The 27,347-nt window shown below is 43.4% G+C and overlaps 1 protein-coding gene across 2 annotated transcripts in view; it reads right to left on the reverse strand.

Annotated features, from left to right (window-relative positions):
• Nucleotides 1–22,638, reverse strand: part of MEIS2 (Meis homeobox 2) — a 206,897-nt gene extending 184,259 nt beyond the window's left edge. For both annotated transcript variants that reach the window (XM_080807703.1, XM_080807702.1), the window contains exons 1-7: nt 22,426–22,638; nt 20,987–21,219; nt 19,256–19,397; nt 18,493–18,543; nt 17,460–17,510; nt 16,510–16,659; nt 6,761–6,875 (exon numbers count right to left, since the gene is read on the reverse strand). In XM_080807703.1, coding sequence (XP_080663829.1) covers nt 6,761–6,875; nt 16,510–16,659; nt 17,460–17,510; nt 18,493–18,543; nt 19,256–19,397; nt 20,987–21,219; nt 22,426–22,437 — 754 coding nt within the window. In that variant the 5' untranslated portion in view covers nt 22,438–22,638. The remainder of the gene's footprint in view (nt 1–6,760; nt 6,876–16,509; nt 16,660–17,459; nt 17,511–18,492; nt 18,544–19,255; nt 19,398–20,986; nt 21,220–22,425) is intronic.
• Nucleotides 22,639–27,347: the final 4,709 nt, after the last annotated feature.

The following is a 27,347-nucleotide window of genomic DNA, read 5'->3' on the forward strand; positions in this document are numbered from 1 at the left end:
CCTTAACTCAATCGTGAAATGATTGGTTGAATATTACCTTGCTTATTAACAGGATTTCCTCATAATAAAACACGTTATTTCCAAACTTTTGAATGTGACATGAGATGTACCAACTCAGTAGTGACATACCACGGCTTAAGAAGGACATATAAACACCCTGATCCATGTGAGGGAAGGAAAAGCTAATTGGAAGTCAGCGTCCCTGTGATTATCAGCTTGTTTATGGGGAGGGAGGACTCCTCTGAATGGCACTGTAAATTCATCCCTGATTATGGCATTAAAACCAGAGTTCATTTCCACCAGCTCCCCCCAAACCCCCCACCCAATCCATTTTGTTTAGTTACAAAGGGTTGTGCACTGTTTTCAGAGAATGACAGTTTTTCTTGCTTTGATTTTCTCCAGTTTCAAGAAAAATTAATCAGTTGCACAAGCCAGTTGTCAGATTTCACTTCCCTCATGGCAGAAAGCACACATATTCATTGTCTGCTATAAGAATAAATTTTAGTAATTTTTCCCCATGTCAATATGAATATTAGACTGACCCAATTAATATGAAATTCTTCTTTGCTGCTGGAACAGACAGTGCTGCAGAAAGAGCCATTTGCACAACCTGTTCATGATTATGGGCCATAAGGACACAAAGATGGCACACACATTTGTGGACCATCTGAATTCTTATACGGAGCAGGGAGGGGGAGGGGGAGCAGCATGACGTTAGCGTGACTGTCGTGGGTCATGTTTTTTAATCCGTAGTATTGGACATGTAACACAGCAACAAGAGCTGATCATTTTGTTTAATCACCTTCTGGATCTTTGCCAGATGGTCTCTATTGAGAGCGCTGCAAACAGAGAGAGATGAACTGCGTCTAACACGCCACCAGAGCTTTCCCGTAAATGTCTGAGAACTGATTCCAACAAGAATTTAGTCTCAGAGCAGAAAGGGATACATTTAAAAACTATGTGCATTAACTATACTTTTCCCCATAGAATCCTCACTTGGCATGAATAATTTACCCACTCTTATGCTAATGGGATCATGAAAGTATCCCTGTGTCTTTAGTGCAGCTATTCTCAGCTTTCAGTAATTACCCCACCCAGTGAAAATAACATGGCTTCTGCATTGAACGGCAGACTAGTACCTGACAATTAGAAAGATCATGGCTGACAGTGGAAGGGTCCAGAACTGGACAGAGAAACCCTTGTGGCCCTCTGAGGAGTGTAGCCATAGAGTAACACTGGCCGTGGGGGAGCCACGCAGGGGGGAAAGGGTGAGAAGAAACATTTTCCATTGTCGAGCTCTGTGTTTTCTGAGTTATTACCAAGATGTTACTTGAATAAAAATATGTTCCCCTTTACATCACCAAGTGTGAAAGACGTTCATGACAAGTTCTGAAGAAAAAAAAAATCCAAGAAGAAGAACCAGAAGAGTTATCTTTATAGCACATCTGCATTAAGTATCTATTTTATCAGAATTGTTGAAAATCTAAGTAGTGGAAAATCCCCTGCGTTTTGCTTTTTGGAGGGAAAAAGGATTACTAAAAAAAAAAAAAAAAAAAAGAAGAAGAAGAAGAAGAAGAAAGAAAGAAAGAAAAGAAAGTAAAAGAAAATAAAGAAAAAGAGAGAGAGAAAGAAAGAAAAACTCATTTTCGACCTCTGTCCACAAAACTCCATGTTAGGTAGTTCACTGTGTAAAAATTATCAGGCTAAAACATCTGGGAAAGAAAGCTATGAAACAGCAGGGAACGTGGCTGGTTTATTGTTTATCTTTTGTTTATGAGGCAGTATTCAAGTTTAATTACTACTCTAAATTAAACTCTAACTGGCATCAGGAGACATCCCTTTACATGACTAAGTTAAAAAAAAATCTAGAAATCCCAACTCTGGGTTTTTCAAGTAAGTTGATACATATAGGAAGAAATTACTCAAAATTAACAGCAATTATACAAAGCTTTTAAGCATTTATGGGCACTATTACATGCTCCTAGAGCGTTTATTTATTAGAAGAGTTTAATTTTATTTCTAATGGTTACTATTCTAAAAAGTCCTGAAAAAATCAACAGAAATTATTTGGATGTTTGCTGATGGCTGAAGGATGGTATTCTTTTGACTTTATTGGGGCAGGGGGAGCGGCAGAGGAAAAAAATGCAACATAAATATTCTATATACAACAGCTTCCTCTGTGGGAACGTTCAATTATCAATTCCATTCTCAGAGAATTTTTTTTTTTTGATACAATTAGGAAGATACAATTAGGAACAGTAAGGAAAAGAAATGTCATTTACTTTTCCTAAAAGTGAGTGACCAGTTTTGGATGAACTTAGCTCTAGGAAGAATAAAAGTTAAAAGCAACTAGCAAAAGATTATGCCAGATGGCATCTGTCATATTGTATTTAGGGTTATTTTAAAGAAATTGCCGCCACTATGAAAACATTCCATTTGACGGGGTTTTCCTAGACTGAATAAGAAATCCCAGTAGAACATATTCAGGATCCACTGTGGGTAGGCTGGAGGTTTTTCTCCCTCCTTTAAATGTATAATTGGAATATTCTGGTGGGGGAGAAATCTATTTTATACCGATAGTATGCATTATAAAGTCAAAAGTGTAATACTATTTTAGATGCTTGTTTACCTATAAACACATTCAATATAAAGGGGTATTTTTAGATTTTTACCACCATGACTGGTAAAGAACTGCATAATACATAAATATATATCCAGCTCTAAAATAATAGTCTTATTGCCTGGATCATAGTTGGAGACATCAATGGAAGGGTTTGGTAGGTGGCAGAGTTGAGGGGAATTATGCTGGCTTGTGCAGCCCTGTGTCCTGCAAGATTAGAGACATATACATGCTAGTATGCTAATGTATTTAGGTTAAACTGGGTCTGGCAACAGTATGGTTAACGTGCGTGTGGTGTGCAGTGTGAGCTCAGCAGTTACTGGGCCAACTGTCTCGGTATTTCTGGGAATCCTGCCTATTCACAGTGCAGGGATTGTTCAATTGCTGCAAAATGTACAAAATGAATTTTACAAAAATGAATTGTAAGGAAGGCCCCATTACAACGATTTTGCAGCAAAGATGTCAACATCAATTTTTCTTTCATGCATAGCTAATGATTAAAACAGCATATTCCATTTGCCTAAGACAATTTATTTCATATTGGCACATCAAAATATTGAAATACAAAGTTATCTTTACTCTACCCTTTTTATTCATTGCTGCTGAACCCATACCATTGTTCAAACCAGGAAAAATAAAACAAACTTGGCACAAAATACTTAAAACAAAGGCTCATCAATATTCTCCAATTTGTCAACATCTCAATTACAGCACTGGAAAAAATGTAAATTTCATGTGCTCTAAACACTGAGGGGTCTATTCTCTTGCCAATTCACATGCGTAACTCCCATCAGCGTTAATGGGAGTTACACAAACCCATCAATAATAATAATACTTTGTACATATATTGTGCCTTTCATCTGAGGCTCTCAAAGTGCTCTATGAACAAGGGGGCTGCTTCCTAGTCTTTACTCTGGCAAAATACACAATGAAATACAAAGCAGCTTTTGACTCAGCAGGTACAGAATTAGGGACCCCAAGCCTTATTATCAAGCCCCATTTTACTGATGGGAAGCCAGACACAAAGAGGGCCAGTTACTGCCCCAGAGTCCCCAGTCTGCACCCTAATTCTGTCCCTGAAAAACCAGATTTCTTTCTTCATTCTAATGTGACTAACAAGACAAACTCCCTCCCTTTGGCTGCTTTTAGCAAAAGAAATCAGAGTGAATGAAAATCTGGTTCATATTTATATAGTTTACTGCTAGGCATGTGCTGTTTGAAAGACAGAGTAAAGTCAGGTTTTACATTTTACCAAGTTTGTTTCTTAAAATATTTCTAAAATTTGATTTTTTTTCTCTATTTGGTTTGTTGCACAAACACTAGAGAGGAAAAGATGACCTTTCACCTGTGTAACTGTAGCTCTTTCACTATCAAGTCATAAAATGAGGTATTTTTAGGTTCCAAAGTAAAGACGTGTATGAATCATTTTAGTAAAGATAGTCACAAAAAATATAAAGCAACATAAATGCATGTATTGTTTTATAGCATATGGCTATTAAAGTTTAATTTAAAATGTGTATGAAAACATTGTATTTAGTACAATTCATCCCTATTTTTTCTGTTTATCATAATTTGTTTTGAAACTGAGTCGTTTTACAGTTTTCCATATGCCTGTTGTGCTAATAAATTCTGAATACGCAAGAAAACTCTTTTCTAAACTACGAACTTGGTTTCCAGTGAAACATTATGATATATTTAATACGAGGAACATAAATTTCCCTCCTAGGTTTCCCATTATACAGCAACCCTAAGATTTAACCTAGGATAAGCATATGTGATTTCAGTCAATATCTCTGTTGACTTTGCCCTGCAGCAGATAATTAATCTTTCCCACAGAAAGCTACTCTGGACAATTCAGTGGGCCACATTTCAGAATACCTTAAATACATGTTTAAAAGACTAACATAGGCCTGAGTATGACAAAATACCTCTGAGCCCAGCCTTCCAAATTTAGTCTGCGGTAACAAACAGAATACCCTCAGACACGTGTTTGGGGACCACTGATGTGATAAGCCAGGTAGGAAATTCTCCACACCAAACATTCCCTATTTTATAGGAGTCATAACTTGTTTTTGCCCCTCACACTTTAATACAATAAAATGACTGACTTCCTAGTACTCGCACACATAAGCTACCATGTCCATTCTTTAATCCCACGGAGATAGGATAAAAGGAACAAAATCCTGCAGGGATCAAATCCTTCAACATGGGATAAGTGGGTGCAGCTACCCACAACACAGAGGTTTGTGGGCCTCTCTTTTACCCAGTGTATCCGTCTCAGAACTTTCCTCTTTTTCTGACCACCAACAAGAAGAAAACAAAACTACCCGAAATGATAAAACTCAGTGGCTTGCCTGTTGCGGCCAACGATTTCCAGCTCCAGACCCCAGAGTCTTCTTGCTCCCCCTCCCCTTCTCGCTGGTCCTTTCCTCCTATCTCCCTTGCCATAACTCAACCAACCCAACAGAACCAGTCAGTTTTAAATTTCAGTTGGGACCTTTGTGACCTGTTAATGAATCTACAGAGAGGAGAAAAACTCACAGTGTTGAGTTATGCCTGGTGTTGCGAGCTGACTTGGAGTCAGAAATGCTTGAAGCGTTAACGTAATTGCAAGAATGTGAAAAATGAAGCGCTGGGCTCCTGAGCAAAGTGAAAGGTCAAAGCAAGCCTCACACACAACAAGTCTTTGGAAGATAGCCTCATTCGACCATTAAGTCTGCTTCTCTTTTCCTCCCTCTTTTGTCCAATGTTGAGGGTGTTTTGTTTTTATTAATAGATACCTTTCACCCTTTGTGTTATAGCAGTTAGAGGTGGTAAGGAAGGTGGGCTCATCCAAAGCTTTCCAGATTTAAGAAGCCCGAGAAGTCCATCGCCATGACGTGGAACCGCAATTAAGCCATGGCTGTGCAGATCCACGGGATTGGGGTACATGCCATCTCCAAAATGCCTTCCACTTTGGTTTTCTTAGGTACAGCCTAACTGGTCTCATAAAGACAGTAGATAAACCTCAATACATCCAATTCACAAGTTCTTCCACAATTTACCATCCGACAGTTTTCACTTCTGTATCAGTTGCAAATAATCCGGATTCTAGTTTGGACTTATTCACCATTAATGGCATCCTAGAAGAGAAGTTTCTTTCTATACTCTTCTAGGATACTAGTAATCCAAAACCTGTGGCCAGAAACTCGGAGTCAAGGCACTCACCCTACATCAACCACCCTCTTTTGAATGGCATAGACGGCTACAGCTCAAGCTGTCAAACTGTCCTCCACATGGAAGACTGTCTAATGCTTAAATATTGTGGCCATAAACACAGTCATAATAGAGATGAAACAGACCTAGGAGATCAGACACCATCTAACGTAAAATATTAAAAAGTAAAATCTATACACTTTCCTGGCCCACATTCAGTAATGTATCTTCCTTTAAATTATGATTTAACTATGGAAGAGTCATCCCTACCAATATGTAATTGCTCTCTGTGCAATAGGTGAGTTTTAAATGGTAAAATTTACTCTAAATTACCCTAGGCTTCCTTGTCATCTGCAGTTGACGTCCCCCTTGCCCCAGATTATTCTAATTTTTAGGGCTTGTGACAAAAGTCACCATGTCAGCTGAAAAGAAATGGGGACAAACAATCTAGGAACTTCAAAATCCATCTTCCCAAGATAAAATCCCACATAAAATTCACACAGTACTTCTAGAGCTCGTAAGAAAAGACTTGGGTATTTTATGTGCTTATAGAGTCATCCTTGCTTGATGACAGAGAACTCCGACGGTTGATACTACAAACAGAAAATCCCGCTTACAGAATCATTCAAACTAGTGCATGATAGCTGCAAAGTAAGCCTGTCATTCTATTTACTCACACGCAGAAGTAAAGTGTAGATAACTAAATTTATAAAAGAATTGGCAGAACTAATCAATTGTTATTGTAATGTCTACTTAAAGATTAGACGTCTCACTTTGACTTTTTTTTTAAGTAATGTTAAGTTCAGAGGAAATACATCAAATACATCGCAGCTCTCTAACCTGCCACTCTCCTGTTTACAGGGAGGTAGATGTACTGAGATCATAAAATACTGAAGTTATTTTAGTTATGTCTACTTTGTACAAGGAAAATGCTTGACCCTTTACCTTGTTCACTGCTGTTGTCTCCACTCTGCGAAGCATGGCCCCCACTGGAGGGCCCCGGGGTGCCTGCTGAGTGGGTAGAGGTTGCGTCATCGTGATCTCGCCAAGAAGCAGGATTCTGATGTCAGGGTGCCAAGAGATTTTTCCACAGTTAACATTTCAGCCGTAAGTGAGGAGCCAAGACGAAAGGTACAGAGGGAGACAAAAAATGTATACATATGAGTATTTGTGGAACGAGGCATCTTTAGATTCCATACTATGGAATGTTGTCTTGTCAGCAATAGGTACCAAAAGTAAGAACTTCTAGAATCTTGATGAGGTGATGATTAGTTACATCACTGTGTACATGTGTTTAAACTCATTGAAACAGACGCTTCAAAGGGGAGCACTTCATTATACATGAATTATACCTCAATAAAGTTAATCTTTAAAGTTAGGAAAATACAAATCTAGAACTCATTTCTACTCTTGGCGTCCTAACTGGGGCACACTCTTCCAAGAATGAGGCCAATACTCTTGGAGGCTAATTACAGAACATCTCCAAAACTCAACTGACTCCCTTAAAAAAAAACAAAAAATAAAACCCCACAGATCCAAGAAAGGACAGGGCGACCCTTCGGATCTTTCAGATGCATTGACCTACACCAACCTGAATGATCTCTGAAAATTACCAACTGATTATAAAACCAACAGACACAGTGATATTAACCAACAAAATGAAACAACTATGAACTGTCAGCCAGCTGGATGTAAACTTCCCCGTGAGCTCCATGGAAGCTTTAAATTCACAGGGCAGGGCTTTTTTCCTGGAAGTATGACTTGTTCCAGAGGGTATGCGAGGCAAACTGAGAAATTACAGCTCATGCTACTTTGCTGAGTGTATTCTTCTCCTGTTCCTCCTCCCCTTTCCTGATCATTCCCAATCCCCTGCTGTTGCTTAAAGGAAAACAGGAATTCTAATGTACAGGAAGGACTTTATCAGCACCACATGAAGGCAGGCAAGAGATGGAATTTCCTCTGGCAGAAACGGAGGGTAGGAACAGCACACGAAACAGGCCAGCCTTAAGGCCAGAGCCGTACACTTGTCACTTGCATGTGATGACTTCAACTAAAGCCCAAAGATCTCCTGGCAAGCAAATTCTTTTTTTTGGGGGGGGGGGGACGGGGAGATTCTTTGTGGGCAGAATAAAATAACATCAATCTCTCAAAGTCCGCGATTTCTTCTCACAAGAATTGGTAAATAAGGATTCAGACATTCCTATGGGCAGCATGCAAACATCTTGACCATCTGAAAGCAATCTTGCCATGTTGTCATTGTATATAGTTTATCCAGAAAAAAAAAAATCAGTCTATCATTTTCTTCTACATCAACTTTAACATATATACAGAATATAAATTTTATCAAAATAGAATCAAGAAACCATGGTGAGACAAAATAAGGGACTATTCTTATTTGGAACAACAACAACAACAACAACAAATCACCTTTTTTTTTCCCCCTCTGCAGGCCCACTACAAACTGACTACAAATTAATAGTTAGCATTTTTGAGAGATGACGAAATGACCCAAAGCTCTATAGATCAGGAATAACTGTATCAAATCATGCTACTGGCACAGCCATCAGGCTAGCATCAGATTTCCAAGTGAACACCTGAAGCACAAATCTTGGGAGTCTAAACACAGCACAGGTTTCGATCTCTAGAGGTTATGTTTTAGAAAGGAGATTAGGGAACGGAGTCGAATAAAATGAAAATCAAGGTTCTGTGCCGCCTGTATTAAGACAAAGTCATGCCTGTGATTTCTCTTTTTATCAAAGTTAGAAACCACTCCAAGAGTTTCAAGCTAAAGGCAAACAGAATACAGGGGCTCTTCAAGCTTTGCAGCCTCCTCGCGTCAGCTGTTTGCCGGATGGTAATCAGATAAAGAGCTAGAAGAATTACGTGGAAAAAAAAGAACGAAAGAAAGAAAGAAACAATAGCATGGCATGAGTTTAGTCCTACAACAACACTGGTAGAGCCTTCTTTTAGAAAATGAAATAACTGAACCACATTCACCTAGTTAAACTTTTCCATGTATACAGCGAGTGATGTTAATTTTATGCACTGCAGGCTTTTTATTAAGCAGGCTGCTATAAAAGCTCCTTACCCCTCGTGAAAATTACAATAATTAACCACTAACATCTCAACTATGTTTTAAGGTAAATGTCATCCAACAACTATTATATCATCATTCAAATGAAGCAAGTCTTTCTGTTTGGGCCCCAGAGTGACTTGAAGCGACTGCTCCAAAAGACTTCCTGCTACTGAAAATACTGGTTGGTCCCCCTCAGTCAAACCTATGCTGCGTTTTTAAAAGACAGACCTCATTCATTTACAATTCTGTGTACTTCTTCCAGCGGTTTTCTGAAGGGGGTGTTTTCTAAAGTAAAGGGGTGGGAAATAAGCCACATAAGCCAATTTTACTTTAAAAGCAGCTGATTCCTCTAAGTGAGTTGGATCTTTGGTTTTCAGTCCAGTCCTACAACTTGTTCATGTTCACTATTTAACATGCCATGCCCCCGTCTCCTCTCTTTTCTCCTCCACATCCTCAAAAATGCTAGCCCCAACAAGTGTCATGAAATGTTTATTTCCGTAGACTGTCTCAACTATTATGACCTTGTTGGAGAGACTGACACAGACTAAGGAGAAACCACGGCATTCCTCTGACTCGAAAGTAGGAAAAACAGATGGATCTCTCTGGGCCTTCAGGGCTGCGAGGTTATCCCAAAGTTACCCCAAAGTTCCTATCCAGCTACACCATGGTGACTTGATCACATACAAAGACAAACGTTGATAATCTGGTCAATAAGGAATTGCAACCTTTGTGGTCATAAAAATTACAGCCTACACGGATAGATAAAACATTATCCTTTACTCATAACACTGTTTTTTTTTTTTCCCTGAGACTGAAATATTTGTTTGTATCACAACCTCTTTCTTTCTTTTTTTCCTCCTCCCTAGATAGTTTCCAAGTTTACATCCTTCAAGAACAACTGCCTGGCTTTCTGCCAAATCATATGCAGAAGTTTAGAGAATCTTGAAACCAAAGTGGCATATGAAAGCATGTACAACACATGATGTAAGTAGAAAATAAAGAGAATGCTCTCTGAGTACACATGTGTGTGTGAGCACTCAGGTAGACGCGTTGCACTCTACGTGTCCTGTGCTTCAACCCAAGTATCCTGAAGACACCCGAGGGCAAGAAAGGAACATGTTTCTATTCCCAGTGGCTTTAATAATTGGGAGTCAAATATGGTACTCTTCTTGCTCTTACGTAATTGTGTTAAAGAGCAGTGTTAGCAGGAGAAAAGCAGTGAATACTGAGTGGAACACAATAGAAGGAGATGGAAAATAGATACAAGAAGCTAGGTCTCCAGGGGCAGTATTTTCTATTTGCTGGGCTACAGACTCACAGCTGATAATGCAAGTTGTAATTAATATAAAAGCATGAGACAAGATGGGGAGAGCTTGTAGTAGCGAGGCCACAGGAGATCATTCTGTTACTCTCCTCTGTTTCTCATTTACACACAGCTTTCCCTAGAAAACACAATTCTGCCTGTGTTTTCTCCCTTGGAAAAAAAAAAAAAAAGATTTAGCACCATCACTGAATTTTGCTAAATCTGGGAAAGAGCACAGATAGGACAGGAGTCACTGGGCATAGGAAGCAAAACATATGCAGGCCTCTTTTGTTGAGGTTGCAGATATGGTGAAAATTGTAACATTTTACACCCCTATGGCATTTCTGTGGGGACCTGCTCACAGGAAAATACTTAGTAAATCCTGGTGAATTGGTGGTATTGCCCTGTTTAAGTGATTCCACAAAGCTCATGGTTCTCCCATTGCAAAAAGACAATGGAGTAAAATGTAGGAGCGTTTCTAAATAAATGCAAAACTGAGAAGGGAAGTGAAATGTATTAGGATTCAAGGAGGAAAGCAAAAGCCATACCACACACAAGTGCTATCTAAAATGATCTAAGACTCATCTTAGACCCCAAGTGAAAATGGGTATGGGATAGGAGAGAGAGCATTAGGTTCGAATTAAGACACGAGGGTGCCACCCCTAACAGATCATGTGTCCTTGAACAAGTGATACACTTCATTTCCCTGGGACTTGCTTCCCCCATCTCTTTATAATTAGGAACTTAGGCAAGATAATCCCTAAGGTCACTTCTACTTCTTATTTTAAAGTTTTTCTTTTTTTAATTATAGAAATAAGTATTTGATTTTCTAGAAACTACACAACTAACATGTAATATATAACACCAAGCCAAAATTTTTAAATGAACTTGAACAATACAGTAGACTAATTCAGACCCCGTACTTGCAGGTAGAAAGCTATAGTAAACATATATAAAGATATTTCAACCAGCAAATGAAGCATATAAGACTAATTTGACTCAATATGCTTAAACAACAAAGGTAAGATATGCTTGCATCACTACACATAATTAATGTTTAACATATTTCCTATGACCGTATGATGTTTTAGTTCCCAGTTAACATTGTGCAGAAAATATTTTTTAAATAAGATGAGGACACCTATCATGAGGTATTCAAGCCTACAAAAGTTAAAAATGTTAATAGTATGGTTTGAAAAAATGTTGGAATTTCTACTTCATTATTCTAAAGTTGACATAAGAACTCAGGAGAACCATGCATGCTTTCAGAACATGGACTCACTCTTTAAAAATGTAAATAGAGCTGGGGTCTTTCCCTCATCTTCCGGCTTCCACCCTCTGTTGTGCTTTGGGAATTAATATGTGAGTAACTCTCAAAGAAGTGGGAAGTACTCTTTGCAAATTCTAAAAATGAATTCCAAAATTTAAAAAAAATGGATTCCTCTACTTAAATTTTAGAAAAAATAGAAATTTCTTGTTTTGTTGGTACACCATCACATTAGAAAATGTCTCCTATAACTCTGAATTGTGTTGGGATATTCATAAAACATTCAGTCTGGAAAAAAAATGGGAAATCCATTTTTAAAGTATCAAAATTCTAATCTGATAGTGAATGTCAGTGGTGGTCAAGTGTGTGTTTGACTTCATCTCATCACAGTTACACTGAAAACATACTTCAACTGCACACCCAAAGTGATTTAAATAATATAATTATTTTGAGTGGGAAATTGACAGCAGAGCTATAACTTCCAGAAGCTACGCAACAATAACAACAGAAAACCCATGACCCCACCATGCTGAATTGGTGTAAAGAACTCAGAGGCAGAACTTGCCTGTAATGGAGATATTGGATAAGACACCACAAGGTCTAGAACTTAAGAAACTATCTGATAAAATAAATCATTTGTATTATTATTATTATCAAACCCCATTATTTCCCCCTTGATATCCTATAGGCCAATCACTTAAACCTATCCCTCTCCTCGCTGTCTAATCCCTGCTGACTTTCCAGGTACTAATAGATTTTACCTTTAGACACTTGCCTGTATTCTGTCAGGGGCAAGGTTCTTAACCCATTTTTAGAAGCTGTATACAGGTAAATAAACTTGACATTTCGGAGACGGAAAAGAAAACAACAGTGTATCTTCAGCTAAATTACAGCTTTCAACATAGAAATTGGAATATTTTTTTCTTTTATTAATCATATTATCAGAGCCAGTCAATTTTAAGTCACCTGTCATTAACTATTAACAGATAAAGTTGTATTTTCTTCCTTATACTTAATTCATCCAAAAAATTAATAAATGAGTTCCTTATGAACATTAATTAAAAATAGTAAGATAACTGTATGCACTTCAGGCAAATAGAGCTTGGCTCAGAGAATGTCTTTCAAACAGATATATTTCATTTATCTAACATTGATCTAAAGATATGTGATTTCTTCACATGTAAAGATGTATTTTATTTTTTTCTGTACTAGACCTGAAATTATGTAAAGTAGCAAGTGTGGATATCATCTATCATTTAGAAATACTACAGACTAGGAAAAGCATGAATATTCCACAATAGTTTTCAAGTTGAAAGTTTTTTTTTAAAGAATTGGTTTCTTGACATGTTTATTTTAAAAATAATAAATTTGAATGTCTGGGAAACTTAACATGAATTGCAGCTGGAAAATAGAGCTCTATTTCCTTTCACCATCTTATTTTCTTCTTCCCAATATTCCAAAGAATACTGTAATAGTTGTTTCCTACCTACAACAATTACTCTCATGTTTAATAAGAATATAAAAGAAACTATATTATAATACAAAAATGTAAGCATTCATTATGAATTTACTAAAAACAACAAAATAGGGGCCAGTGTTGCACATTTTATTTTCTATTTAATTGCAAACTTCCTTTTATCATCATGCCCATCATGTAAATGTCGATAATAAATGAATGAGTTTAGTATCTTGAATGAATGTAACATACAAAAGGTTAGGACACCCTGGTTGTCTTTTAACAATGTTACATCAGATTATTTACATAAAATTACAGAATGTGAAATCAGCGTGACAACAGCCTGATTTACTGTGTAATAGTATATAAAACTCATTCTTAAAAGCCTGCCAAAAATACTTGCTCTCAAGATATTTGTAGCAATTACTTTCATTCAGTTTTATATTCAAATTTTTCAATAAGAAAACAGAAGTCTATTTTGGCACCTAATATTTTGCTCCTGACGCTTTTCTCCTTGCTTTCCACCATACAAAATTACACTTACTCTTTCTTTTCTCTCTTTCACTCTCTCTCCCCTTGCCCAAGCCTTCCTTAAACACACACACACTCACACACACACACACACACACACAGAGTGCAGCTTGATACCACTTAATAAGTATAGAGGTGTATGTGTTTTGGGGGTGTCAAACAGCTGTCACAAACTGTCACCTCCACAAGAGAAACCTTGGCACACAACAAATTAAACTACACTTCTTTTTTAGCTGTCATTATTCATAGCCAATAAGTTGAAATGCTCTCGGCATTTCATGTGCAAATAAAACCATGAGGAAGCGCAGTAGATCAGAATAGTGGGCCAACAGATAAAACAGAGAAAACAACACGCTGTCTCAGGCCTTCTGAAGTGGCTCATCATCACCCCTGCACCAGCGTGCACCAAATGAGATCCAGCCTGGGGCAATGTATTAAATATGCATATCAAAGCAAATGAAAAAATAAACCTGGAGATTCAAATTGGACACATTTACATGCTGAAAATGTCCCACTCATACCACTTCGCAGGTAGTAGTTCTGGGGTATTTTCCCCTTTTTTGGTGGGCGGGGGGGGCGGGGTGGGAATGGAGGGTGGACTTGCAGAAGAGGCAGACATGAGAGACATGAGAGAACTCTCTTTGTAGGGGGATGCTTGGAAAGGAATATAACCAATGCACCTATGATATAGAAATAGCAAAAATGGTGAAAACTCTGCAAGGTTTTCTCTCCCCTCCTGCATAAAATTCAAGTCTGAAGCAAATCTCGCCATTTCCCACTCAGTGTGCTGGTGGAACAAATTATTGCTTCCTTTCAAAACAAATAGCAGGGGGCTAAAGTAAAAATGTTATAGTTCAGAACTCTAGGAAATAAAAGGCTTTAAATTATGATGCCCAATGAGGTGGCAAGCCCTCATGGGTTCAAAATAAATCAGTTGTCATCTTTACTTGATTGGGGGCCTGAAAGAGGAGCAACAAATGTTACAGTTGACTCTTTTATCCAAAAATGATGATTGTTCAATTATTAAAGTGCTATCCTCTTAGGTACCACTTCCTTTTTGATTAATTAAATATTACAATATTACAATATTGTAATATTACAATAGTTTGTAATAATATTACAATAGTTTCATAAATGGACAGTATCGGCCAATACTCTAGACAGCCTAGTTTATCTTATCTCTTCCCTGCAAACACCGGCATGTTCTAGTTCCATACATCCACTTGAAAAACAGTTGCCAAGAAACTATTCTAGAAAACCAAGTAGTCGAGACCCCTGGAAATGTCATGAGAAACGTTTTTGGCTGCAGATAACTGTGAACCTCCCATCCTACAAACCGTGGAACTAGATTCCTTCTCCCCCCCCCACCACCACAACGTTGCAGGTTGCATTTGAATTGAGGAACAGGAAGCAGTGAAAATAAACAAATAAATTACAACAACAACAACAATTTCTAAGGGAGTGTCATGCCTTGTGGACAACCACCACGCATCATATAGCCACATATCAGCAAGTAAACTTTCCATAGCTGCTTTCTGCAGCCTTATGATTTTAGTTAACACACTCAAATACAAAATAGCCCCTCAAAGTTCACCCCATCATGACGGAAAAAGCCAAGATAGCGGTAGGAGCTTTCAATGCTATAGTATTTATTCTGTCTCAGAACTAGACAACCAGGAGGACTGACATTTTCTTTCTTTCTTTCTTTTTTTTTTTTTTTTTTTAACTTTTGTTCTCAGGCTAGCTTTCCATACAGTACAAAGGCTCATAATTAAAATGTATGACTGGATATTTTAAAAACTTTTTTTTTTCTTTTGGAGGGTGGAGGAAGATAACCTCACAGAAGGTTTATTCTCAAGACATCTCAACCCATTCCTCTTAACACCCAGGAATGGGGGGGGGAGGTGGTACAGACTGCCTTCCAGCCTCAAAGCCTGTTTAACTCCACGAAATGTTAAGTTAATCTTTCAGCCAGCAAGTTATTAGACTATAGCCTATATCACTTAAGTTGTAAGCTCAACTGAATATAATCTATGTCCCCCACCCCCGGCTTGAGTTCCTATAAATAAACTGCTGTTCACACCCACTCTTTAACCTTGCCACTCCTGCCTTTCCTACCAGCTGCAATCTTTCTTCTCTTTGCTTCTTTTTCAAATTTTCAGTCTCACTACATATGCTTTTTTCCCTCTTTCTTTTCTTTCTTTTTTTTTCTTTTTAAACATCAGACTCCCTAAATCGGTTCCAAAATAGGATTAAAAACAGAGAATAGAAAGAAATCTCCCATCCTGGCCTGACAAACACAGTCACTCCTTACTATAGTGTGTCTCCATTCACCAACTGTTTAAGTGTTAAAATTCAACCACGAACCTATGGTTACTCAATCGCAATACTCTTCAGCTTTCTGTAATACATTGTTAATAATTGTTTCATCAAAGTTACTGTCTTTTATTATGAAGATGCTTCAGGCACTTGGCAATAAGTCCATATACTGACAATAAGTTTCTATAGAGCAAGAGCTCGGAGAATTGTAATGTGTTCACTCCTTCTTTTATTTCTAATGCATGCAAGATTGCCAATAATTCTCCGGATTGTCATCTCTGTGAGAGACTGGGAAATCGGCCCTCCACCCTGGTTCCTCTTGTCCTTCAGTTCTCTCTCTCCCCCACCCTGTCCTGCTAGCTGACTTGCCTCTCTGTCCCCGCTGCACTGATTACACAGAGTTGAGGAAGCAGAGAAGGCAGCAGTCACCATATCAAACAGACAATTTGCTAACACTCCAGCCACCAAATCCAGGAAACTTTACACATTAAGAGCACAAATCACTCTATCAACTCCCTGTTCTTTGGTTCTCCACATAAATAAGGAAGGGGCCAGGAAAGGGCAAACGAAGATGAAGGGTATGGCAGAGGTAGTGAGAAAGGGAGAAAAAGAGTCCCAAAGAGACCAGATCGTTTAAAAGAAAACTAAGTTTAAGCTTAGCTAAATGTTACAACAAGTTTAAAAAAAAAAAAATGCTTTACCCAGTGGTCTCAAAAGAATGCCAAAGGGCTCTCAGACTTACATGGTCAGCGAGATTTGTAGAGGAGCCTGAAAGTTCTTCATGATCTGACTTGGAGCTGCCGTCTCTTTCATCAATGACAAGGTCGATGGGCATTTTCCCCTTCAAACAGCTAATGTACCGATGGCAGAAGTTATCACACAGTTCGTGGACCTAAAAGGAGGTTCATGGTGGAGGGTTCAGCTCATATTGTTGTTGTTATTGTTTTGTTTCATTTTTAAAGGGGAAAAAAATCAGGTTGCAAGGTTACATTTGGAAAGAGCAACAGTGCAATGTCTCCCAAACTAACTCTAATTAATGGGTGTAATACTTGAAGGCAAGGAAACAATAGAGCAATTGTTGCAGCAGATATTATTCTCCAGAGACTTCCCTGAGCAACAAGTTACAATAAAGAGAGAAGAAACAGGACTGGAAATAACTGGGCTCAGACTGGGAGTCCAAGGGGGAAAATCCGATTTGATGATAACATCACAATGTTAGAACGCTGGAACTGGGAATAGCATTGGCATTTGCGATTCAATAAGCTAAGAGTTTTGCACGTTTCCAGGGGACAGTGATTGAGCTGCAGAGCAATGTAAAGACACCCCAGCGAGGAAGATTCCCTCTGCCTGCACCTAACACTTGCTCTGGTCTGAGGGTGAGCTGAGCTAATAGAGACGCAAGCAGGCTGAATGTCCAGTAATACAAATGGTTTGCTGCATTTCAGAATAATCCTGAATGCCTAGGGGGAAAGGCGGGAGGGGGTGAGGTAGGGGAGCAGGAAGGGCTGTCCTGATTCACCCATCCTCTGAGCCCTTGGGTCGAGCAGCAATTTGAAGGAAGGACATGGTAACAAGTTGCTCAAAACCTCCAGAGGTTCAATGCCTCAGACTGGAGGTTTGTTAAAGACATCCCAACTCAACTAAGAAAGGAAAGCGGCTAAGTCAAAATGAGGAGTGTCACTCTCTGCTTACCTTTTCTAACTCCAAAAGATGAAACCTTAGTACTTGTATTGCTTGTATCATCTGAAAGAAAAGTTTAGAGTGTGGAGTTAAGGCTCTGTGACTCAGAAGTCCTGAGCTGGGGTGGGGGGGCAGTGAGGGAAATGAGCTGGGAGTGGGGGAAGAAGCAGGCAAGCGGCCAGGCAAAACCCACACATCAAGAAATCGTCAGAAAAACCAAGTGATTACTGATCATCTCTGCCTCATTGGTCACGGGGTAGGAATCTGACTCAACCTGAGCCGAAGCATCTAATATCTTTGCCCCCTGTGTTCACTGAGCTATTCGCAAGGACTGCTTTCCTAGGTCCAGGCCTTCTTTCTCCGCCTGAGTCTTTAACCGTCCCCTCTCTCGACCTCAAGCCAAATTTAAAAAAAAAAAAAAAAAAAAAAAAATCCGCTTCTTCGGAGAGAGAAAGCTTTTTAGAACCGCACACCCTGCGAAATCCGTCCTTACTGAAGAAGGAAATACTCAAGATGAATGGTGAAGCAAGGCCTTTGAAAGCGGATTTAAGTACTTTTAATATTGAAATTGTGCAAATTAGCAAAAGAATCGCACCTAAAAGTGGCCTGCGCCCGCGCGCCCCATACCTCCTCCCCCCCCCTTTCCCCGCCCGCCATCCGCCGCTGCGCCAGCGGTTACTTCCTTCGGGTGAGCTGCCGGGGGCTCGGCTGCCTACCCAGGCAAACAGAGGAAATAACTCACTTCTCGCAGCCTCGCTCCCCCGGCCGAGACCAGGGACTCATCCCCTGCACACTCTGGGCGCTGTCTCCCCGCCTGCTGCTCCCTGGCCTCCACTTTCCCTGACGTCCATCCCACCCCTCACCTTCCATCGCCCTTGCGGGGGCTCTAAGTTGTTCCCTCTTCCTCCCTGTCCTTCGTGAGCTTCAAAAGAGGCTCTGCTCCAACTCCCCGGATCTCCAGGAGGAAAGTGGGTGCTTCTAGGCAAGGTAGGGTGGGGGGGGGGGAGGAGGACGCTGGGGAAAGGCAAGAAACGGTGTGCCTTACCAAATTGTCCAGCTCTGGATTTGAGGAAAAAAGTGGCTTTTCAGCGCGAACCTGTAAGAAGCAGGGACAGTGCACATGAATGACCACTTCACCTTAAAAGAAGAAAAACGCTGTCACGGACTAAACCGTGTGAGTGGGTATGGTGGAAGGGCAGTGGCGGAGAAGAGGAGAGGGGCTTTGGTAAAATACATGAAACAAACTAGTGCCTTAAATTAGTGGGTTCGGTTGCAAAAGTGCTGGGGCCTTCTACTCCTGGCCCTATTAAGGGCCACCTGGAACTGCTAAGCTGTTGCTGGGAATTCAGGGCCATTCTCTGGCACCGAGTCCCCCCTCAACCAGCCGTCTAAGGGGCTGTGACTCTCAGCCTCCCACTCCTTAGCGCCCCGCGTAGACTGACCCAAGAGGCGCCCAGCTTCCTTCCCTCCCGGGCACTCTCGGGTGCCTCACAGCCCCTGTCCCCAATACTTGTTCAAGTAGCTGCAGGCGGGAGAAAAGGCCAAGCCCCAGATTAGGAGTAGGTCAACTTTAATTCGAGGGTCGAGCCCCTGTATTCCTGGCTGGGGGGAAAAACAAACACCCATATTTATCTCCGCTTCCAATTCGCCTCCAGGCTCAGGGATGGGGAGGAGGCGAAGAGGACGGACTGGGCCAGAGGAACAGATCGGGTGTCCCTGCCTTTTCCTCCTCTTTCATGTACAGCTCGAAGGAAAGGGGAGGAGGAGTGAGGGTCTGCAGGAGGGTGAGTGGGTCAAGAAGGTTGGACCTGCTTGGCGAAGACCGCGATGTCCTCATTGAAGGAGTCGGAGGAGCAGACGTCCCCGCCGGCCACTCCGGGTTCCCGGGGAGTGCAGGTCGCCAGCTCGCACTTCTCAAAGACCAGAGCTAACAGAGGAAACAACGGGTGCCTAACGGGCAGCGCCACGCAGAAACACACACACGGAGACGGGGTGCAGAGGGGAAGGAGCAAGAACTGTAATCAACAAGTTTGGAGGGTTCGGATTCCTTCTTTAATAAAACAGGCACGCATCACACTTTACAACCCTTCCTTAGCCAGCCGAGCCTGGGTCAGAAATAGAAAGGAAAAACGGCCTGGCCCTTTCCCTCAGCTCAGGAGTCCCTCAGATCTAGTCAGAGAAGCCCCTGGCCACTTCAGCCCGCCAAGTAAGAAAAGCCTCAGTTGGAAGTAATGAAACATCCAAGCAGCTCAGGCAGTCTGGAGCTGGGAGTTGATCCAGACCCAATCCCCACACTACAGAGGCCGCGGAACCAACCCCCTGATACCCAGCCCTGACCTCTCAAGAAAGGAACGGTCTGTGAAATTTAAAAAAAAAAGAAAGAAAGAAAGAAAGAAAGAAAAAAAGCTTTAACACTCCATATTAAGGGTTACTTTGAAGGAGGCCGAAGGCTTCACCTATATATACACCCGAAGTGGTATTTCTTACACCTAAATCGGAGAGCGTGCTCTTCCAACCTTTTCACCCCCTCGCCTTATAAACTTGTTTGCTCGACTTCTAGTAAAGCCCGTGTGTGGGGGCCAAAATAATAGGAATGCTAAACGCCCAAGAGCTTCCTTCCAAAGACCACATTTCTCCAGCAGGCAAAAATAAATAAATCGAGTGTTAAAACTTGGAAGTGTGCGTGCGCGTCTGCCCTTTGTGTTCCTCCGGGCGGCTTAGCTGCACTTCGGGATGCTTGCGGCCTCTGGCTTCAGGCTCAGTTGCCGTTTACCAACCGTCCCCTCCCCTCGGCAAACCGCCGCCTTCCCCACCTCCTCTCAACTGGGAGAGCACCAGCGGTACACTTTGGGACCGTGCACCTCCATCCCTCTCGGAGTTCCCTCAGAATATAAAATATGTGATTTCCAGCCATCTCCCTCACTCCTCCTAAGAGCAGCTCTGTGCAAGCAGCAGTCCCTTCCAGCCCGCTGCACTTCAAGGTCTACCCCTTTATTTACAGAGAATTAAGAAGTGGGTGATTAGGACTTCCTGGCCGACAGAAACAGCCCTGATTCCAGCTCAAGCTGCATTTAGTGACTCCCAGACTCTCGGTAGGAAACAAGAGGGAGAAAAAAACAAAACAAAACAAAACAAAACAAAAAAAACCAAAGTTGCTCCTCATCTGCAAGAAACTTTCTCCTTCGTCAAGGCCTCTGTTAGGGGGCCTGGAAGGACCAATTCTGCGTCCTTTGGCCAGGAATCCCGTCCTTGGGGAGAAGGCCCTGGCAAGATTCTCAGGACTCAGTCACTCTGGGCTGTGGGGTCCGGAGTGACGGGGCCGTGGGGGTGGAGGAGGCTTTATCTTTCGGGGACTTACACTTAAGGCCAAGAAGAGCAGGCCCCCTTCTCTGTCCTTTCTGAAGGCAAGCGGTTCCCACCCCCTCCCCCGCAGAAATAACTCCCCACTTAGTCGACCATCCCCTCAACCCCCACAGAGACGAACACACACTCGCACTCACAAACAGTATGCTGGGTCGGGAGGAGGGGGGTTGGTTTACCCATAGATCGCGTCCTTGTCCCGCTTCAAGGCGTCGTTGACAGCGGATCCCATGCTGGCCGGCATGACATTGGGGTGCGGGGCGTGCGCGCCGTAGTGCTGCGTGGCGTGGAGCGGCGGCCCGTGGTTCAGGTGATGAACCGGAGGGATCGGCCGCGGCGCATGAGGGTCTCCGTACATGGAAGCAGGCACCCCTACTCCGTCCATCCCGCCGTAATGGGGCAGCTCATCGTACTGTCGGAACCCGGCAAGGGGGAGGGGGACGCGGGAGGTGAGGGAGCGGCGAGGGGGAATAGAAAAAGAAGATGGGAGAAGAAAGCAAGGAGAGAAGTGGGAAAGGAATAGAGGTGGGGGGGGGCAGGGGAGAAAGGCGAAGGGAAGAGGGGGCAGGCAGGAGAGAGAGAGGGGGGGAGAAATAAAAACAAAGTCAGAAAGGAGAAAAGTACCGAGCACGAGTTGAACACACAGAAACCAAACCAGCCGAAACAACGAGTTGAAAGTTGCGGGGGGAAATGTTTTTAAATTTTAAAATGAAAAAGTATGAACCAAGACCAGCGTTTAGAGTAGGGAGAGGGGGCAGTGAGGCCAGGGGCTGAGGGGGCGCCGGGAGGTCCCGCTCGGGCCGGAGGCAGCAGAACCGTAGCGAGCCAACCGAGGGAGAAGTGGAGTTAGTGTGAGGAGGAAGCCCCGGATCCCACCCCTCACCCCCCTTCGCCTCCTCCCGAAGATCCAATAAATCAAAAGGCGAAATGAAACAAAATAAAGAGAAGAAAAACGCTAATAATCAGGAGGAGAACGCCGAGGAAGAGGGAAGACTGGGGCCAGTGCCTCCCCGGGGGCAGGGAGCGGAGGGGAGGGGGGAATAACGTGAAAGTTACCAGAAACATTATTTAGCAGCGGATTCCCTGCGTCCTTGTCAATTTCAGAGACAAAACAAGCAGCCCAGGCTAGTCTAGGCGGCGGCGCAGCGGCTGCGGCAGCGCGGCCCCAGCGGCGGCCCCGGCGGCGGCGGCGGCTCCTACGCAGCCCGTGCCCGCCCCGAGCCGCGGGAGCAGCGGCGGCAGCGGCGCAGCAGCGGCAGCGGCGGCAGCAGGAGAACCGGGGGAATCGCGCTGCTGGGGTAAAAGCTGGAGCGAGGCGAAAGCGTGTAACAATTGCACACGCACACACACCACTCACACGCACTCGCCGCCCGCCCGCTCGCACAGCGCTGGAACACGCGCGCCCAGACACGCACACACGCACGCACACACACACTCGCACACACGCAGAGGCACGGGGGGGAAAAGCCGATGAATAATTTTGCTGCTATTTTTTTAAATACTGGCCGCCATCATCAAGCAGCGAGCAGCAGCAGCGTTGAAGGGAGAGGAGGCATCGGGACAGGCCCCTCTTAGGAGAGGATTTATATCTAGGTAAGTGTTGGAGATTTAAACCTACCCTTTGCGCCATCAGTCTGCGCTCCAATAAACTCCTGGATGTGTCGTATATTTAATATCCCAGTCCGGATAAGAAAGTGATCTAGGCTGAAGATTCCTTTTTTTTTTTTTTTCCAAACCAGAAAGACTTCTCCCAATTCTCCAATATGTTATTTTTAGGGGGAAAAAAAAAAGCCCAGGCAAGACAACGAAGAGTTTTTTTTTTTTCTGTGATATTTCTTCTTTTTCTCTTTTTTCCTCTTCTTCCTCCTCCTCCTGATCTTCCTCCTCCTCCTCCACCTCCTCCTCCTCCCCCCTCCCCTCCTCCTCCTTTTCGGTCCTCCTTTCCCCCTCTTTCTCTTCTCTTCCCCTCAGTTGGAAAAAAAAAAAAAAAAAAGAAAGAAAAGAAAAAGAAGAAACAGAAGAAAAAAAATTGTCAAGCCCCCGAACTGAAGGTTACGAGCGGCCCGTCAGCAGCCCACATGTAACCGAACTGTCGTGTTTCATGGCTTTTTGCCACTCCAGCTGTCAATCAAAGCCCGGAATGTCAAGGTAGTGAATGAATGATGGTTGATGATGATGAAGAGGAGGAATCTTTCAGACCCGTTTTTTTTCTTCCAGTAAAACTCCGCGAGGGGTTTCTGCTTCTTGAATTTTTTCCTCCCCCCTCCCCCCCTCTTTTAGCTTGGCCCCCGCGGTATCTATAATATGATCCTCTCTCTTTAAAGTATCGTTCAAAGAAAGCAGAGGGGAAAAATCAAGAAAAAAAATGAATAGTTTGCAAAAATTGGACTTCCTCCCCCCCTTTCCTGGTAGGTATTTTGTCTCTCCCTCTCTCTCTTTCTCGCTCGCTCGCTCTCACTCGCGCTCGCTCTCTCGCGCTCGCTCTCTCGCGCTCTCTTTCTCTCTCTGGGAGATGAGTGAGTGTCAGTAGGTGTTGGCAGGTTGGCTGCTGCCTGGCTTATAGAAGAGCCTCAGTTTGGCGGCGCGGGTCGGCGGCGGGAGAACGAAATGACGGAACCCGGAAGTCGTGGTGGCCATAGCCCGTCGTACGGCGGAGACACATCCCGGGAGTGGGGAGCGGGAGCGAGGAGGAGCGCGCCGCGCGGAGCCTCTGATATGCAGCGAGTGCGATCGGACGGCCCCGGCTGGGGGGGGGCGGGGGAGGCGGGGGGTGAGGGGGAGGGGTGGTAGGAGCTTGGCAGACCCGAGCAAATCAGCGAGCCTGCTCCTCCGCGGGGACGGCCGGGGAGGGGGACGGCAGGGGAGAGGGGCGGCGGGGGGGGGGGGGGGACGGAGAGGGGGAGCCGGAGGAAAAGGACTGTGTGTGTGTGTGTGTGTGTGTGTGTGTGTGTGTGTGTGTGTGTGTATTCGCGCGCGCGCGCGGCCGAGGGCGCGCGCATGAGGGCGGGCGCGCGCGAGAGAGGAAAGAGGGAGAGAATGAAGAGGACAGGGAGAGCGCAGAGAGGAAAACTGCAGAAAACCACAGGGAAAGTACGGTACAGCCTCAGCTCTTATAATTTTTTTTTTTTCAAACTTACTTCTAGTTCATTTTCGCATTACACCGGGCTCAAGCCTAATGGGGTCGTGTCGGGGACATTTGGCATGGCGCTCTTGCTTTTGTTCCTTTTAATTTCGCGGGCCCCCACTCCTCTGCCAGCCGATTACTGCGCCCCTGAAGGCTTTCTGCTAACATCCAGGGGCAGCAGGCTCTGCAAACCGTACTACTGCGGAACTATAGTTTTTTTGTTTTTTTTTTCCTTTGGTTTTTCTTTCTTTTTTTTTTTTTTTCAAGTGGTACTTTCTTTCCTGTGCACATCCAGCACCCTTGTTGTCAACATTTAATTTTTCCAGGACAAGAAGAGATCAACTTAACTCAAACAGGACTCTCTCTCTTAGCGGTGTGGACAACGGCCACCCTGGAGAGTCTCTGGGGGCAGCGGTGGAATTGGGAGGGAGGAAGTGGGGAGGAGTCGTTTGGGTGTTTGATGTTGTCTGATGTCGCCAAAAGGGTGTGTGTGTGTGTGTGTGTGTGAGCGCGCGCGCGCTCGCTCGCCTCTAGTGTGCGCCTCCGAAGTGGCTCTACTTAGAGCTGGGAAGCACTGGAGACAGAGGGAGGGAGAAAGATAAGTTGCCTTGCAGGGAGAATTGGCCGATATACCCTGCCCAGCTGTGTTGTGGTCGCCCAGGGTGCAGAGGCCGGAGCGTGGTAACGCCAGCTGATGGTTGTGTTAATTGTACCGAGCAATTCCTCTACCTGGGGAAGACGGACCGACTCCGCACGAACTTCTCCAAAAAAGAAACGAAGAGGGGGCGGGGGGAGGAAAGGAAGGTAAATATCCCACTTGGTTTGTGTAGAAAGTAGTTCTGGCCGGTATCTCACCCAATCCCTGGCTAGAGCTGCACCCAGCCTCACCCCGACGCCGAGGGTTTCCCGGTGGCCATGCGTCAATCACTCCGAGCCTGGAGCTGGGGGCGGAGTTATGGTCACCCAGCGCGCGCTGCGCAGCTGCCCCCTCCGCACCCCCCCTCCCCCGGCTCCCGCCTGCCCAGAAGTCCGGCCCTGTGTGCTCCGAGAGCACCCTCTCTCCCTAGCTCCTCGCTCTTGCCCGGTTCATGGTCCCTGACCCAGAGACTCGAAAACAGACTGTTCCTCAACAGCCGATTCCCTCTCCAACTTTGAATTCATTCTGGAGAGTAGAAAGTAGGGTATTTTCCGCGCGCGACTTTGACCCGACTTCCCGGGGATGGGAAGCACAGGGAAAATAAAAGGGGTGTGTGTGTGTGTGTGTGTGTGTGTGTGTGTGTGAGGGTGGGGGGGCGCAGATGAGCTTGGGGCGCGCGGGGGGGGGGCTTTGCATCTTCTCTGCTTCACTGTAAGCTTTCAGGCAACACTCAACTGAGCTTACATCGCAGCCTGCTGAGACACCAAGCTAAGTCTGAGAAATTTGGCCCCGTTTTAATAGGAGTGGGGAATGAGCTCCGGAGGTCAATAAAGCCCTCCAAAAATAATGAATGATTGAGCACCTGTGATGATGATAGTGATTACCAGAGCAATTAAACAGTTTGATTAAATGAGCCATCATAACAATGATGTCTGCGGGAAATCGGCCCTCACATATAAAGATAGTGCGGAGGGGCTGGCAAAGGCGAGGGTAGTGCGACGCCAGGGAGCGGGGCTGCGGACTGCGAGGTATTTGCCCAGTTGACCAGAGCAGGGACGGCCGGGCACTCGGAGCTTCGGAGAGGAGAGTCTAGACCAGACTGCCAGCACTTTTACGCCGGGCTTCAAGCCTGTGTGATCCAACGGGTATGAAACCTACAGGTTGTGGGGAGGGTCCGTCTCCCTCCTCAGATTTTTTTTCCCTAGAAGAACTCCAAGATTAAAAGCATCCTCCCTATTTGTTGCTGAGTTGCTCGTCGACGTATAAAAAAAGGTGAGTAGAAAAGGAAAGAAGACACAAAAGAAAAAAGTTGTCTTGCAGAATTTTGTTTCAAGCGGCAGTTACGTGAATTCAGTTTAGCCGGGGTGGGAAGGATGAGAGAAAAATAACAATCTGGTCTCGCCTGCGGAGCGTTTTCTACTAGAGATCTTGAAATTGCTGGATCCGAGTTCCCCGTGCAGCGCCGCTAGCTGAGAAGTTTATAGTGATTTTTAGTTTTTATTCTAACAGTTGTTCATATTTTCAATATTGCGTATGTATTGTCGCCAAAAGGGTTATTGTTGTTTTAAATAGCCTGTATAGTGAGTGCCAATTACTTCTCTTTTAAAAAAGAAACTCAATTTCCTTGATAAATGCTCCTTTTGTAGATCAACTTGGAAACAAACCTCTACATTGCAGAGTTTAAACATTCAGTGTTGCTACCTTCTGCTGCTTTTACCACCGCTTTTTTTCATAGTGGTACTGTGAAGTGAGTTAGCATCCCCCACAGCCTTTATTTAGAAAAACTTCATGATTAAAAAAAAATACATAAATTTCTTACGTGGCAGTGTATCCGAGTAAAAACAATTCAAAGCAATGGATGATTTCTGTATTTTCAAACAGTTGTTAAACTAATAATGGGTTAATAATTCCATGATAATCTTGGGTTTTACCAAAGGAAAAAAAAAAAGCTTAAACTTGATTTTCATGTGTTTTAATCCTTCCCACGATGTAGAAATCATTTTAATCTGAACTCCTTTCTTCCTTACTTTCTAATATTCTGTAACTTCTTTTGTATTGTACTGAATACATTAAAGCAAACTACAAGGACAATCTGGTTGATGTAAGAGGGAGAGAGAAATAGGACATTTTATGATAGACTCAAAGGAAAAAAAAAACACCGCATCATCTTTAACTCCAAAGACTTCTGTTAAGAAGTATGAGAGTGTTAAAAATGAAGCCCTAATGGAGGAAAATCTGCATCATTTAAAAATTCACCAATTGCCTAAGAGGAGAACCCCAAATTTCACACGACTAAAGAGATTTCACTTACCTAGTTGCATGTCATTTATGAAACTGTATGTGTAAAATAGCATCCCAGTGCCGTAGATTACACACGAGATCAAATTGGAGGTGAATCAGGGTTTCGGTTCTTGGCCAATCTGATGAATTCAAAGATTATTACTTTTAATCACCAGCTTGCTGATGTTTTATTAACAGAGCTGAAAAACATTTAAGAACTTCCTGATCTCCCCATACCTTCTCCAATTTTGCCAGTCCGACAGAAGCAATTCCAGAGCAGTGGGGTAAACACACTTTCTGATTTCTAGCCTGATATTACGTTCCTGATGCTCCAGGCTCAGCCTCTGCACCCCCATCCAGGCTGTGAGGCTCATCTGTTCTTCCACCTTTGGGGTGAAGGAAAAGTAGGTGGGGCAGGCCCAGGAGATAGGCACGAGATGGGGGTCGCAGGAGGCGGCACACACCTCCGTCAACAGTCAGCTCCTTTTGCCCAGGCTGG

This window comes from Martes martes (genome assembly GCF_963455335.1).
Source record: "Martes martes genome assembly, chromosome: 7".
Classification (NCBI taxonomy): Eukaryota; Metazoa; Chordata; class Mammalia; order Carnivora; family Mustelidae; genus Martes; species Martes martes.